Raw genomic sequence first — 17,114 nt, 5'->3', positions numbered from 1 at the left:
AAGTGCTCACGGAATACATCATTCATAAGCTTCATGAACGCGGCTTGTGCGTTCGTCAACCCAAATGGCATTACCACAAACTCATAATGTCCATAGCGGGTTCAGAATGCTGTCTTCGGCACATCCTTATCAGCTATGGCAATCTGGTGGTATCCTGAAGCCAAGTCAATCTTAGAGAACCATGAAGCTCCCTGCAACTGGTCCAACAACTCGTCGATACGCGGGAGAGGGTACTTATTCTTGATGGTCACTTTGTTCAAACCCCTGTAGTCAATACAAACCCTGAAACTCCCATCCTTCTTCTTCACAAACAATACCGGTGCTCCCCACGGTGAAGTACTCGGCCTGATAAAACCTTTATCCAATAACTCCTCCAACTGCTTCTTCAACTCCGCCATCTCAACTGGTGCGAGGCGGTATGGAGCTCGTGAAACCGGTGCTGCTCCTGGTTCCACCTCGATTGTAAGAACGTCTGCTCTAGCTGGTGGTGGCCCTTTTAAAGCCTCAAAAACATCTTCGTACTCTGCAACCACTGGGATGTCATGCAGCTCACGCTGGCCGTCATCCTTAACCATCGAAATGGTCGCCAAAAATCCTTCTGCTCCTCTCTCCAACAACTCCTCTGCATGCAACATGGAGACAATGGAAATTCCCTGGTGCGTCTGAATCCCCTGGAATATGATCTTCCTTTATGCTCTAGGGATATGAACTCTCGGTCTCGGGCAATCCAGTACTACTCGATGTCGTGACAACCAATCCATCCCGAGAATAACGTCGTAGTAATTCAGCTCCATCTCCGTCAAATCTCCGAGTAAATCAGTCCCTCCAAGCAAAACTGGTACGTCGTGATGAACGCCGACGGCTCCCAATCTCTCTGTGCCGGCTGTCTGAATCTGCTTAACATTCGGTTCGAAGGCACCCCGAAAGGACCAAGACTGGACTAAACGCGGACTCACAAAACTATGAGAAGCTCCCGTGTCGAATAAGGTATGAGCTGACTCACCTCCAACCGAAATCGATCCTACACAAAATTTTGTTAACTACACATGACAACCACGAACCAAAATATTCAAACACAAACAAGTATTGAAAAGTCTCATACCTGCTATCGGCTCAGCTCCCTGAGGATCTCCAACCGCAAACACACGTGGAGCGATGGCTAGACGCTTTGGTGGTGGTGGAAGTGCTGCATTGCCTCTCCTCGGACAATCTCTGACGATGTGACCTGGCTGACCACAGCCAAAGCAAACCTGCGCCACTGCTGGTGCTGCAATCTGTCTGACTGACGGCGTATCCAATGGCTTCACCCAACAATACTTCGCAGTGTGTCCCATCTTACCGCAAGTAAGACACCTCATACACTACCCACTGTGACTGCGATGGCAACGAGGACATCTCGGTAATCCCGACTGGTCCGCTGCTCTCCTCTGAGACTCTGGAGCTTTTCCGGACTTAACCTGAACTGTTTTATCAAGTTTCTTCTCCTCTGCCAAACCTGCCTCCTGCTCCGCAGCTTTCTCCACCAAATCTCCCAATCTGTGGTAAGTAACTACGCGACACCTGTTGCGAATCTCCACTTGCATCCCACTCCAGCAAATCTGCGAAGTTGGTTAAACACAACCTCATACTCCCTGATAGACATCTCACCCTGGCTTACATGCTCAAACTCGCATTTCTTCCTATCCATAGCTTCCTTCGGAAAGTATTTCCTATCGAACTCTCAGATGAAGTCTGCGAAGGTAAGCCTCTCTGGCCCAATGTGACTCAATCGTACTCCCTCCCACCATATAAGAGCATCTCCACGAAGGTACTGCATAGTCAGTCTGAGCGATAACTCTGGTGGACACTCAATAATCTCCAGCTTCCGCTGCAAAGCTAACTTCCAATCATGTGCAGCTACAGCATCCACTGTCCCACTAAAATGCTCCATATCCATGTTCCTCATCTGACACGTCAGCCTGTAGAATCTCTCATCATAACCCGGGTAAACCTGAGGTCGTAGTGGTGGTGGCGGTAGATCCTGGACACCATGAGCAAACTGCTGAGCCGGACCATGCTGCAATGGAACCTGAGGAAGGGGAACCTGCTGAACGGGATCCTGATGATCATGCTGACCGGGAATCTGCTGATCCTGCTGGACCTCAACCGGTGGAACTTGCTGAACCCGAATCTGCGGACCCTGCTGCACCTGAACCTGAGGACTTTGCGGAAGTGCAGCCATCTGACGAGCAACCTCCTGAGCAGCTACTCGGGCAGCCTCCTGAGCGGCTTCCCTGGCTGCCTCTCGAGCAATCTGCTGAACAGCCTTCTGAGCGGCCTGTCTAGCTGCATCCTGAACCATTTGTCTCAATGCATCCTGATCAATCGGTGGAGCCGCAGGTGGCGGAACCGCGGGCTGCTCAAGCTCATCTACATCGTCTCTAACAGCTCTGTTGGTCTGGGCACGGGTGGCTCTTCTCTTTGGCGGCATCTGAAAGGAAAGCGAAAAGTTAACTTACGCTAACTTTGGATACCAACATTTCAGAAGAAATGATATCGAACAGAAAGGTGCTATTTATTTTCATTTTCAAAATTCCCAAATCCCCGAAAATATTTTGAAATCGTCTAAAAACGTTTAAACCGAATAAAACCGAGTCTCCAAAAATCGCCATCCCGGGTCGGAGCCGGGACGGAACCCCGCTCTGATACCAAAAATGTAACACCCCGTTTTCTCGAAATAATATAAATGCGAAAATAACATAATAATAAATACTGAAATAATAATAAACTCCAGATTATAATATCGGGTCAAATACAATACCATAAGGTCCAAACCGCAAATACCGATAACAACATAAGTCCGAAATATAAAGACAACATAAGTCTGAAAGTCTGAAATAGGAAATAAAATAACGATAAAAGCCCAAGGCCTAAAAGCCCGATAAACGATAAAAGCGATGATAAACAATAAAAGCGATAAAAGCCCAAAAGCCCAGTAGCACCGGTCCGATAATCACTCCTGCTCGTCGGTCTCACCTGAAAGGGGGAAGAGTGAGGGGGTGTGCGACAGGGGAATCGCCCAATGAGGTATGGGATGCTACCCCGAAGTCCATGGACCCGGACATAGCACTCCGAATAAATATAATTTAATTCTAATACATGTTAAACACGGCACCTAAAGTACCCAAACATCAAGCAATGATCCTAGCGAGGCACGCACTTGCCGCCCACTAACAGGCCAAAAACATAACATAGCTCGAGATAGTGCTCGGACACCGCCCGTAGACGATTTATCGACACGCCTAGGCTACAGCTCAACCGGTCGACTAAAGTTGGCCGTAACCCCCATACAATCCGGCATACAGAAGTCCGTCTCTGTACCCGGTAAAAAAAATCTAGCTAAGAATTTACATTAAGTGAAACAATCAATGTTGAATCCTCTAACACCCTAGTTCCGGTTTAAGCAAAGAACCTAATAACTATACAAGCAATGACAGACTCGATTTCAAGCAGACGGAACATATTAGAAATAAGTTATACTTATTCGAGGTCCTAAGCCGTGTACGAGAAGTTCGGGAATAGACCCTTACCTTAGCAATAGGAAAAATGTGGTATCTATGAACTCCATCTGCTCAAATAGACTCTAAATCTGAAATCAGGGCGAAATTCTGAGTCAAAACGGCTTTCGGACGGTTTAAAACAGGTTTTGTCAAAATCTACGGGAAAGTCAACATGCTGGTCAAAGGTCAACCCGGTCAACTCTGACCCAAGCCGGTTAACCCTTGACCAGATTGGAATTGATTTAAACCAACCGGTTTTACTCAACCGAAATCAATTCCAATTGGACCATCCGGTTTACCTTAACCAAAATTTAATTAATTAATCAATTAATTTATCTAACCGGTTTAACCTAACCGAATTCCAATTGATTTTAACCGCCGATTTAACCTAACCAACCCTAAATCAATTTAAACCGGTCAAACCACCGGTTGACCCAGTCACCGGCGGCGACGGCGGCTTACCGGAATTTCTGCCGGCGGCAGAAACGATTCCCGGCGACGGCGCGTGGACGACACGCACGCGGACGTCGAAACTTCGGACGGCGCGTACGGCTTCGTCCGGACTCCGATTGTGGTGTGGTCGGTGGTTACGGCTTCGTCTCGGCGAGAGGAACGCGATGGTGGTCTTGCATGCACAAAATTCCCAACGATTAGGAAGTTATGATCGATTTACTAAAACGGCCGAAATAAAACTTAAGTGCATGCGTTTTCCGGTTACCTTGAGCTGCGGTTCACGGTGGGGACGAGGCTGGCACGGTCCGTGGGTGAGGTAGCTCCGGCGACGATCTCAGGCAGCTCAAATTCTGCAAAAATTTTCCATTCTCTTAATTCTCTCTCTCTACTCTTTCTTCTTTTTTTCTATTTTTTTTTATGTGTCTGATAAAACAAAGCGGAAATGGTGGGTATTTAAAACAAAATACCTTGGGCCTCTTGAAATGACTTTGGGCCTCGTTGAATGTCAGATGGGCCTTGGTTTGGGTCATGACACAATTAGTCCGTAGCCAGCCACCAAGGGAAACCGCCATCCTCCGACGGGACAACGTCATCAACCAAAATCGCCCTTAACCATTCTGATGCAACAGAACACGCCTCGTTAAAACAGCTGAAGCAATCTCTCGCAGAGAAGAAAGGAGGCCCTTTGCCCTTTCGAACACCACCGTTGCCGATTTGTCTGAGATTATATTTGCTTGGTAAAAAATCCAGGCTATGGCGGCTGTTTGGGGTGCATTTGTCGTTAGCCAGACGTCGTTATCATCGAAACACCATTCTCCATCTTCTTCTCCGACGATGTTATTAGGCACTCGTGCTTTCCCGATGAACAACAAGACAGCTCGAGGTCTGATCCGTTGCGAGCTTTCTTCATCAAGTGTCTCGGCTCTTCAGCAGCTTAAGAAATCCGCCATTGACAGTAACCAATCTCTCTGCCTCCCACTTTTTGGGTCATGATTGCGTTTGAGATTCTGATAGGTATACTCTCTCTCTCTTTGCAGGATACACAAAGGAGAGAAGCAGCATTGTGGTGATTGGTCTTAGCATCCACACTACTCCTTTAGAGATGCGTGAGAAGCTTGCCATTCCTGTCGCTGAATGGCCTCAGGCTATCTCTGAGTTGTGCGCTTTGAATCATATTGAAGAAGCTGCTGTTCTCTCTACCTGTAACCGGATGGAGATCTATGTCTTGGCTCTCTCTCAGCACCGTGGTGTCAGAGAAGTCACTCAATGGATGTCCAAGGTTTTTTTTTTGTCTCTTTCTCTTACTACACTTGAGCGTCTTGTTTGTATGTGTTTTGGGCATTAAGGGACAAGCTTCTAGCTTTAATAATTATTCTTTGCTCTTTTGGCAGAGAAATGGAATCCTAGTTTCTGACATCTGTCATCACTGGTTTCTGTTGTACAACAAGGACGCCACGCAACATCTGTTTGAAGTCTCAGCTGGTCTGGACTCTCTTGTCCTAGGGGAAGGTCAGATACTCTCACAGGTCAAACAAGTTAAAGAGAAACTACGCAATGGGTTTGGTATGGTTATCCCTGGGCTGTTTGAAAAGGCTATCACCGCTGGGAAGCGTGCCAGAGCAGAGACAGGTATTGCCTCCGGGGCTGTTTCCGTTAGCTCTGCTGCCGTCGAGCTTGCTCTCACCAAGCTTCCACCAGGATCTTCATCGTCTGCTACGATGTTGGTTGTTGGCGAAGGAAAGATGGGGAAGCTTGTAATCAAGCACCTGGTTGCCAAAGGTTGCACTAGAATGGTGGTTGTGAACTGAAGCCAAGAGAGAGTTGCAGCTATCCAAGAGGAGATGATACCATCTGGCGTTGAGATCGTTTATAAACCCCTTGATGAGATGCTAGCTTGTGCTGGAGAAGCCAACGTGATTTTCACCAGCACAGCATCAGAGACACCATTGTTCTTGAAGGAGCACGTTGAGGCTCTCCCTCTTCCGGGTGCTGCGAGGCTCTTTGTTGATATCTCTGTTCCTAGAAACGTTTTTTTTTTTTTTTTTTTTTTTTGTTCCTAGAAACGTTGGATCTTGTGTTACTGAATCAGAGGGTACACAGGTTTACAACGTGGATGATCTCAAGGAAGTTGTTGCTGCCAACAAAGAAGACATGGCGAGGAAGGCAATGGAAGCTCAGGATATAATAACAGAGGAAACTAAAAAGTTTGAAGCGTGGAGGGACTCGCTGCAGACGGTTCCAACAATCAAGAAACTAAGAAGAAAAACAGATAGAATCAGAGCTGCCTCGGTTGAAAAGTTCATGTCGAAATATGGAAAAGACATGGACAAGAAGACGAAGGAAGCAGTAGAGGATCTAACCCAAGCTATGGTGAACAAGATCCTGCACGGTCCAATGAAACATTTGAGATGCGATGACACTGAGAACAGACCGCTGCCTGAGACGCTAGAGAACATGGAGGCTCTCAACAGAATGTTTGAACTCGAACTAGAGTTACTAGAGGAGAAGATCAGAGCAAAGATGGAACAAAAATAGAGAGAGAGAGGCATCCATTTTCAAACTTGAGTAGAACGTGAACTGTCCTCATTGATGTCTTTGATGACAAGTAAGCCACAATTATTCTTTTACGTTTTTGTTTAATAAATGATTATTTGCCAAATTTTGAATTTTTGCTTAATGATAGTTGGTACAACACAAACTAGTATGGTGAATATTTTTTACGCCTTTAGATCTTACCTCCGTTTGTCATTGATGTTGGTTGGGTTGGTGTTGAAACTAAGATGATTAAAAAAGCTCGGAGATGGATCTTTCTGGTTCAAAAAAAATATATTGGTTGAAGATTTACGTGAAGGAGCTTCTGTTACATGGATTTCAGACAAAAACATCTTACACAATTATTTAGTGTTTGAAAATGAGAAACAGTTTTGAGTTTAGCTTATTGATTAGTCTCTGTAAAATATAAAGTCAATGATATGATAAATAATTCTGATAAAGTTTTCACACATCAAAAGTGTATCATTCCAAAAGCTTCTCATTGTCCCTATTTGTGTGTATTGGTGACTTGATTATGAACCATACGCATAATTCTTGGCTAAACATAATTGTGATTATAGCATCGCATTTTGAAGATAAGCTGATGAGAAAACAAGGGCGATAATTAACAAAGGCGACAAGGACAAAACAGATTCCAGTCGAAAAACTGGAAATCAAAAATTTGAGGATTTATGTGCAGTGTAGAGAAGAAGAGGATAACAGTGGAGTAAATCATCACGAGAGCTTTATAGAGTCGCTTTCTAATAGTCCTAACAGTAAGTGTCTTGAGTGGCATAAACTCAATCACCAGTTTTAGCAGCAGCAGCTGTAGCAGTGGCTCTTACTCTGGTAATGCTACAGAGGAAGATGATGACTGGGAGGCTTTTGCTCATTCTTTAGCAGCTGATGATGAAGTAAATCACGAGAAGGAGAATCATTCTCCTGACTCCTGTGAAGGGCATTGTTACGATCAAGTTGTATAAGTTCAGACTTGTAAAGAAAGATAAAGATATTCCTTTACGAGCAAGCAAATACAACGGTTTAGAGTTTTTCTAAAGTACTCTCTCTCCTCTCACCAAATTGATCGAACTTCTCACTCGATAACCAACTCTTATTCTTAGCTACTCTTTATAGATAGTAAACGCCAAATGCATGACCTAAACAATTGGACACGTCACCAGTGCGTTTGTTGAGGTCGTTGCTACGCAGCTTCCTCCTCCTTTCCGTACTCTCTCACGTGCACTCCTCTCACGTGCTTTTCCTCATCCACACTCTCGAGATTCTCCTCCTCAGATGGGCCTGTCTTCGGGCTTCTCCTCTTGTAACGGTAAAGTATCGGTGGCCTTATGGCCTCATATGTAACATTACCCCCTCCATTCAAACTGACCTTGTCCTCAAGGTCAAGCTCAGGAAACTGCTTTTTGATCACACTCTTCCATTCCCAAGTACAATCAGCTTCAGGTAGCCCTGCCCACTTAATCAATAATCTGTTCACCCTATGTGCTAGAACAACCTCTGGAGCCGCTTCGAGAATTCCCTCTTCACTCAACTGCGGCGGAATGGTTGCGGGTCCTATCGCCTCCCCCATAACCTTCTTCAACTGCGAAACGTGGAAGGTAGGATGTATACGTGCTTCCGAAGGTAAGTGTAGGCGATACGCCACCTTCCCCACTCGTGCAGCTACTTCATACGGTCCATAGAAGCGAGCTGAGAGCTTCTCATTCACTCTCCTGGCCAAGGATTTCTGTCGGTAAGGACGGATCTTTAAAAACACCTTATCTCCAACCTGAAACTCAGCCTCCCTACGATGGCTGTCTGCTCGTGCTTTCATGGTCTGTTGAGCTTTCAGGAGCTGCTGCCTCAACAAAGCCAAGTTATCATCCCTCTCACGCAAACGTGTTTCCAACTCTGCGTTATTCGTCGACCCATTCTCAAAGCGAAGCAGAGAGGGTGGTTCTCGACCATACAACGCTTGGAAAGGAGACATCTGAATGGCTGAGTGAAAGGAGGTGTTGTAACTGAACTCCGCCCACTGTAAGAATTTCGCCCACGTCCTCGGCTTCTCTCCCGCGAAGCAACGTAAATAGGTCTCAAGTCCTCTGTTAGTAACTTTGGTCTGGCCGTCTGACTGAGGGTGATAAGCCGTGGAGAAGCACAGCCCTGTTCCTGAAAGTCGAAACAACTCCTTCCAAAACTGCCCAGTGAAGATTCGATCTCGATAAGAGACAATAGTCTTAGGAAACCCGTGTAGACGCACCACCTCCTGAACAAAGACCATGGCTACATCGACGGCTGTGTACAGGTGCTTGAGACTGATGAAATGTCCGTACTTAGTGAGGCGATCCACCACCACCAAAATCGAGTTCACTCCTTCTGATTTCGACAGCCCTTCGATGAAATCAAGTGAGATATCTTCCCAAACTTCTGTCGGAATAGGTAGAGGCTGAAGTAACCCCCTGGTGCCAGTGTTGAATATTTGTGACACTGGCATGTCTGACAGGCAGCCGCATACCTTCTGATGTCTGTCATCATCCCCACCCAATAGAATAGTGCTCCTATCCGCTTCTGAGTATTAAGCACCCCCCCCATGTCCTCCATACTTACTATCATGATACTCCCTCAGTATATCACCAATCATCTTCGACATTTTAGGCAACACGAGCTTACCCTATTGTAGCAACCTCCCTTGTACTACTGAGAAGTCAGGGTGTGACTGTGGATCCCGTGAGACCTCCTGCTTCAACTTACTCAACTCCTCATCCTTATCGACTTCAGACCCCACTTCCTCCAGTTGAATAGAGACTGGCACTGAGACAGCATACAACTCAAGCACTGGATCCTTCCTTGACAATGCGTCAGCTGCTTTATTCTCCAAGCCTGGTTTGTAATGTATGTCAAAATCAAAGCCCAATATCTTTGACAACCATCGCTGATACTCCATATTGATCTCCCTCTGTTCAAGTAAGAACTTCAAGCTTTTCTGGTCGGTTCTTACTATGAACTTCCTTCCCAACAGATAGTGTCTCCATTTCTGTATGGCGAACACAATGGCCATTAGCTCGCGTTCGTAGACAGATTTCACTTGCTGTCGTGCTGTCAACGCTTGGCTGAAATAGGCAATTGGTCTCTGGTTCTGCATCAGTACTGCGCCAAGTCCTATTCCCGAAGCATCCGATTCTATCACAAACTGTTCTTCGAAGTTAGGCAGCGCTAGAACTGGCACTGTGGACATCGCAATTTTCAACTTCCGAAAGGCTTCCCTTGCTACGTCGCTCCATTTAAACTGATCATTGCGGAGCAGAAAAGTTAATGGCCTAGAAATTTCTCCATACCCCAATATAAACTTCCGATAATACCCAGTCAGCCCGAGAAACCCCCTGAGATCCTTGACTGATTTAGGTTCCCTCCACTCCGTCATAGCACGAATCTTCCCCTCGTCCGCGGCTACTCCTTCTTTACTGATCACATGGCCCAAATATTCGATACTGCTGCTGCCAAATTCACACTTCTTACGGTTGGCGTAAAGCTGATGCTTCTTCAGTACCTCCAGCACCTGTCTCAGATGTTCCTCGTGTTCCTCTGCAGTCTTACTGAACACAAGAATATCATCGAAGAAAACTAACACAAACTTCCTCAGATATCCTCGAAATATCTCGTTCATCAATGATTGGAAAGTGGCGGGAGCATTCGTCAGACCGAAGGGCATTACCAAGAACTCGTAATGCCCATCGTGAGTTCTGAATGCCGTATTCTGCACATCTTCCGCTTTCACCCGAATCTGATGGTAGCCAGATTTGAGATCTAGCTTGGAAAACACCACCGCTCCTTGCAACTCGTCCAACAACTGGTCTATCATAGGGATCGGATAGCAGTCTGCAACCGTCACTTTATTCAGAGCTCTATAGTCGATGCAAAACCTCCAGCTCCCATCTTTTTTTTTTACCAGCAACACTGGGCTTGAAAAAGGGCTGTTGCTATCACGGATGATCCCTGCTGCTAGCATTTCCGCCACCTGCTTTTCAATCTCCTCTCTCTGGGCCTGGGGATAGCGAAAGGGTCTGACACTCACGGGACTAGCATCTTTGTTTAGCACAATAGCATGCTCCCTTCCTCGTGACGGTGGCAGTCCTTGTGGCTCGTTAAACACCTCAGTATATTCCTCAAGTACCTTCTGTAGCTTTGGAGGGACCGTTGTGGCCTTTTTCGAAACCTCATTCTCCACTTGCACTCCATTATACTCAACCAACATCGCCTCTTCCCCTTGCTGCATCGTCTTCATGAGTGACTTGAAGGACACTGCATCACACCTTAGGCTCGGGTCTCCTTCCAAAACGTACCTATCAGTCCCCACTCTGAAACGGAGAATTTGAAGTTTCCAGTTGACCTTCATGTTCCCCAGTGTCTCAAGCCACTGAATGCCTAAGATGACATCAGCACTCCCCAGCTCCAACGGTAAGAAACTGGAGGTAACGGTACACCCGGGTAACTCCAACTCCAGCTCACTACACCGCCCCGCTCCTGTGAATGTTACTCCTCCCGCCGTTAGAACACTGTAGCCTCGGGTCTTATCAGTCGACAACTTCAGCTCTTGCACCAGATCCTTTGACACGAAGTTATGTGTCGCTCCACTATCGATAAAGACCACAACATCTCGGCCCATCATGATTCCTCTCAGTTTGATGGTGCGTGACGAAGAGATTCCCACGATTGAGCTGATGGAAATCTCTGCGACCTCCACCCCCTCCGGTTCTCCCTTTTCCTCGAGCTCCACCGAGCAGTTTGAAACATCCAATTCTGTGCCATCCTCCAGCACCAGTTGCACCACCAGCTCCGCCTGTGCACACTTATGGGGGTACACGTATTTCTCATCACACCGGAAGCAAAGTCCCTCCGCCTTCCATTTCGCAACCTCCGCTGGCGTTAGCCGGTGAAACGGGGGCTTGAGTCGATTGTGATTAGGTTTCGTACTCGTCGAATTAAACGACGCCGCCGAGTTTTGGTTGGGCTTGGTTTTGGGCCCTTGTCCTCCTTGTTGGGCTGGTTTACTGGTTTGGGCCTGAAACTTGCCATTAGCGGCCCGAGACCCCTTCGTTGTAGACACCAACGGCTCCTCCGTCGTCTCTCCTCCGGAGGACCAATCTTCCACTAGTTTTGCGGCATCCATCACCTTCTGCAACCCACGAGTCTGCATCATCTTCACCCCCGCCTTGATCGAAGGATGCAGCCCGTTCATAAAAGCCATCTCGAGAATCGGATCTGGTATTTCCGGCGCGTTGGGGGCCAGAGCAATAAACTCCCGCCGGAAACTCTGCACCGTGTCCGTCTGTTTGAGACAGGGAACTCTTTCCCCCGCGCTGGTATCTCTTACCGGCGAAAATTGCTCTAGTACCCTCACCTTCATCTGCTCCCAACTGAGAAAGGGATTTCGGTTCCTCTCCCATCGGTACCACGGCAACGCCTCGCCGATAAAGCTCATCTGCACCGCCTTCATCCTTTCCTCCTCTGAAAACTCTTCTAGCTCGAAGTATTGTTCGATGCGCAACACCCAACTTTCCGCGTCGTCACCATCAAACAATGGAATCTTCAGCTTCCGAGCCAGCGAGTCGATCTTTTCCGCCGTCGTTCCCCATGTGGGTGGTTGATTGACGACGGAACTCGTTTCGTGTCCTGCTCCCGTCGTGGATCTAGCACCTGACACGCTCCGAGGTTCCTCCATGATCTCCTTTCCCGATCCTTCTCCCCGATGCACCGTAGGCTTGAGAGCGTCGACTGGGTTGGATAGCAAACTCGAGGATATCGGCCCTCCTTCCCGCCGATCCTTCTCCCCGGTCTGATCTACCTTCCGCAGCTCGAGTTTCTCAAACCCACTGGCCATCATCCTCATCATCTCACCCATCCGCTCTTCTAACATCGTGGTCAGCTTCCCCTCCATCGCCACGAATCGTTCGTCGACTTGTTGGGTCTGCTCCACCGTCTTGTCATCATTCTTCTTCGGCATCGCAAGTCCTCACGTTCGTCTTGCTCTGATACCAAATTTGTTACGATCAAGTTGTATAAGTTCAGACTTGTAAAGAAAGATAAAGATATTCCTTTACGAGCAAGCAAATACAATGGTTTAGAGTTTTTCTAAAGAAGTACTCTCTCTCCTCTCACCAAATTGATCGAAATTCTCACTCGATACCCAACTCTTATTCTTAGCTACTCTTTATAGATAGTAAACGCCAAATGCATGACCTAAACAATTGGACACGTCACAAACATCCCATGTGCGTTTGTTGAGGTCGTTGCTACGCAGCTTCCTCCCCCTTTCCGTACTCTCTCACGTGCACTCCTCTCACGTGCTCTTCCTCATCCACACTCTCGAGATTCTCCTCCTCAGATGGGCCTTTCTTCGGGCTTCTCCTCTTGTAACGGTAAAGTATCGGTGGCCTTATGGCCTCATATGTAACAGGTATGAGAGTCTTATCAAGCATTCAGTTGATGCGGATTGCCAGAGGAAGCAAAAGAGCAACCAGGCATGGAGGCCAAAGCGTAGTTTTTCGGCTGTCATGATGAACTTGCATTTTACTTATGTGGAAGTGCCATCTTCATGCCCCATTTAATATGAAGATCTGGACTTGATAGATTCTAATATCTTACCATGCCCTTGTGGATTCCGGCTCTGCCTTTTCTGCCACAAAACGATTTAAGAAGGAGATGGGCATATATCATATTACAAGATAACTGTTAAGTGGAAACCAAATTCGACATTAAAATCGAGAACAATTACATATATCTTCATGATCTTAGAGCATGTTTCTTATTTAAGATCACCCTGAAGTAGAAATCAAATTGAAAAACATGAGAACAGAGAGCTATTGATTGATTGCATCTCTTTATTGCACAAAGGAAGTTCCAATAGCTTAAACAAACAACCTTTTTTTTTCTGGTTCAAGTGTCTCTTGTTTAACCCATACGCCCTCGCAGGGGAGAACAGAGTTTGTGAACCTCAGTAAGTAAGTGCCACCACTTTCTAAATGTTGAGCCTCCAAAAATATATGCTTATCATCTACTTCCTCGTCTTTGATCCATCCTTGAAACAACTCTTCTAGTTTCTTTACCCTTGCCTCATCATATCCTTTTCCCCTTAGTTCTTCGACCTCGGCCTAGAAGCACGATCCTAAGCTGGATGTCTTTATCTCTTCTGCAGGCCGTCCTGCCTTGAGTAGCTTATGCTCGAACAATCTCTGAGCGTGTTTATAGCGGTTTGGTCTTCCTTTTCCCATGTAAGGCCCTGTGTCTTCGTTCTTCAAATGCCTGCGGTAGTTTGCAATATCAAGTGGTTCGACTAGTTTGACGTAGCGAATTTGTAGCTCGATCCACTCACTGTGCCCCTCGAATCCATCTGGAAGTTGACCTTTTTTCAGTAAACCGAACACCTTGTCAAATGAACCAGCTAACTCAGCTCTAGTGACGTTTGCTGTGAAGTCGTCATCTTCAGGAGATTCCTTGAAGGAATCATAGTACCCTTTTGCAAGAGCTAGACACCTTGGCTTGTATACGTTCTCTATCCAGTCCTTCTCTTCTATTTTTTTAGGCTTTTTTTCCTTGTCCATCTTCTCTTCTGTTTTAGACTCTCTTTCCTTGTCCATCTTACTCTGATTATCAACTCTTTTCTTCTCTGCTTCATATGCAGCAAGGAGGCATTTTCTGTCGTTTGTGCTCTGCCAAAAAAAAAAGAAACATCAATGGTACGATCTTTCTTTTTTCTTATTCAGCAAGAAAAATACGGGGATCAAGCTTTGGAGCAAAGAGAGAAAGAGTTTACCAGTCCGAGGTCACTGAGCGCAGATTCTCCTCCATCCAAAGCCAAGTGATGCAAATCCAATTGATTAACCTCCTTCGTTCCCATCGAATCTACCATTTCCTGATAGCTACGGTGATCTTGTATGCTTTCATATGGTCTTAGAGACAATTCTTGCTCATTGCTTGACTGAGAAGCGTAAAACAGAAGCTGGAGAATGGCGTCTGAGTTTCTCACTTGGACCAACCTCGTCCCCGTAGAGAAGACAAAAGTCCCTGCGGGTCTATAAGGACTCAGCTCAAGGAAACTTGAAAAAGTTTCCAAAAATGCATTTCCTCCGTCTCCAATCAATTCACAACCGGCTTGGCGCGAAGCAATTTCTACGTCTTTCATCACCGCTGCGAAGAAACCTGCGATTCGCTGGTCGTTTTCTTGGATCCGAGAAGCTGTATGATCCAGCTTGTAAAGAGCATAAGGCAGAGTTTGCTTTGTTGATGCCTTTGGAGCAAGCATTATCCGAGGGACAATATCGAATCTTGTGACATAGTTCACGAAGAACCTGCTCCAGTTCTCTCTCACAAGCGCGTGCTTGAAGACATTGTCACCCACCAAAGGTCACACAACGAGGCTCTGGGAAAGGGAAACCACCAATCTGTTTCTTCGTGAAGTATGTCTCCAAATACCAAACTGTTGCCAAAATTGCAGTTGCGCCTCCTGATGAATGTCCTGTGAACACTATCCTTTGACATTTTTGGCTGCTGACAACCTGATAAAGCAAGTTTCAGACATTAACTAGTCAGAAGTTTTTGACCCAAGTCAAAAAAAGTCAAAATATTTATTTACATCATCGCGAAATGAGGTTCTTTGAGAAATGAGGTTATCAAGATTCTTGAGGAAAGCTTCGTTAACCGTAGCGTCAACGTCGTTGCTGAAGCTTCTCATACAAGGGAACTGGTCACGATTCATCTTAGTTTCTCCAAAGGAAGACCCATTCTCCGGAGCAAACCAATCTTTCTCCGAGAAAGATGGTTTGAAAGAGAAATACACCAACTCCCCTTCTTCTTCCTCGCAAAAATGCTCGGTGTTGTAAGCTATCTTCGACGCCATCCACGATCTGGTTACTAGATCATTACTGATTCCAGCAACAGCAAGAGGTTCTTGCGCCATTGATCTAATCTCTTTGTTGGGGACTTGTTCTTTTTTCTCTCTTTGTTCTATGGGTCTTCTTGCTTATGGTCTTCCTGCGGGTTACTACAGATATAAGGGCAGAAATGTACGGGAAAAATAATTACCAAAAGTACCCATCGGAAACGTTAGACCATCCGCATTAGCGGTTCGTGGGCTCGAGTTCTTAGGCCCGAATGATTAAAAGAAAATCAAAAATGGGTTTAATTCGATGAATCGGGCCTTACGAGTGAACCCGTAAGAGGCGAGTTCAAGCCACGCGTCGATCACTGACTGGCTTCTCCTTTCCTCGTTGACGACGACGAAAGTAGGGTTTCCGCGTAACTCGTTTCATTTCTCTCCTCTCTGAAAAACCGAGGGTTTCTTTTCTCCGAGGTGATATTCCGTGCGACGGCGATTTCCGGAGGTTTTCTCCATCAAATAGATTCTGTTTTCTCTTCTCCACGCTCTTAGGTCAGTATCGAGTAGATTCATGGTGTGTTAGCGTCGATTGTGTGTTCGAAAGGGATTTGCGATTTGTGTGATTTAAAATCGATTTTGGGATTTTTTTTAGGGTTCTTAATCGATATGGGAGTTCGATTGAGGGTTCATTTAATCATATTCTATCGTTATTATGTGCTAATAATTTTGATTTGTGGCAGAGATGGATCCGGCAGAGGAGAGAAGACATTCAAAGAGGCAAAACGATTACATCAACATGTTAGGGTTCGTGGCCGATTCAGAGTACGAGATTCCTAGAAGGTGTCCATGTGGTGGGAGAATCATTGATGAGGTTCGCCGGAAATACGACTACGATACTCTTTCGGGGAAGCGGTTCTTCACCTGCAAGAACTACGAGGTAAGTTTGATTTTACACGCTTTGATTATCGTTTATGGGTTTAGGAATCGAAAATTCTCTGATATTTGTTTATTTTGTAACCAAGGCTGATGGGTTCCATTATCGTCAGCCTTGGGTTTTAGGTGTGCAGGAGGAGATCGAAAGGTTGACTAAGCGGGTGGAGGAGGCTGAACAAGTGATGTTGGGGACGTCGAATCTCAGTAAACAGATTGAGACACTGGAGGTTAGTCAACTTTCTTTGCTCTTTCATTCCATCTACATTATAGTTTTGTAGTTTTTTTGCGTGACTAACACTTTTTCTTTTGATGTTTCCATGTCCAGGAACATGTTAAAATCCTCTCTGGGCAGGTAGATTACCTCACCGTGCAGGTGGCTACGCTGGAGAAGGTCAGCTTCGATTGAAAAGCAAAGGTAAGACTCAACAAAACTGTAGAGGTAGTTCGAAAATGTATGTTAGAAATTCTTGATTGCTATATGTGTGTTCGAAAATGTTAATGTTTTTTTTTAAAGTAGAGGTAGTTCAACTTGTTTAATACAAAGCTAACCGTATCAGAAAACTTAACTAGAACTAGAACTTAATGAAAGCTTAAGATAACTACAACTACAACTACAAGCCAAGTAAACTACAACGAGAACTAGTACTCTAACTACAACTTAAAAAAAACTATAATTAATTCTCTGTTGGTTGTTGGTTGTTGTGATCAATTTTCGATTGTACTTAGTTGTAGTTAATATTTTCCACTTACTTGATGTGTATTCACTGCTTTATATGAACTACTTGTTC

General features: G+C 45.7%; 1 protein-coding gene and 2 pseudogenes across 1 annotated transcript; 1 reads left to right on the top strand and 2 right to left on the bottom strand.

The window, feature by feature from the left end:
- Positions 1-689: 689 nt before the first annotated feature.
- LOC111201641 lies at positions 690-1,334 on the bottom strand. Its single transcript, XM_022693864.1, has 2 exons — positions 1,103-1,334; positions 690-1,021 (listed from the first exon to the last, which is right to left on the bottom strand). The coding sequence occupies exons 1-2, from the start codon at positions 1,332-1,334 to the stop codon at positions 690-692; spliced, it is 564 nt and encodes a 187-aa protein (XP_022549585.1).
- A 3,301-nt stretch (positions 1,335-4,635) lies between these two features.
- Positions 4,636-6,718, top strand: LOC106397182 (annotated as a pseudogene).
- A 6,751-nt stretch (positions 6,719-13,469) lies between these two features.
- Positions 13,470-15,474, bottom strand: LOC111201848 (annotated as a pseudogene).
- Positions 15,475-17,114: the final 1,640 nt, after the last annotated feature.

The sequence above is a fragment of the Brassica napus genome, chromosome C1, assembly GCF_020379485.1.
Source record: "Brassica napus cultivar Da-Ae chromosome C1, Da-Ae, whole genome shotgun sequence".
Lineage (NCBI taxonomy): Eukaryota > Viridiplantae > Streptophyta > Magnoliopsida > Brassicales > Brassicaceae > Brassica > Brassica napus.
The sequence above is the reverse complement of the archived record's forward strand: the minus strand, read 5'-3'. Positions and strand labels throughout refer to the sequence as shown.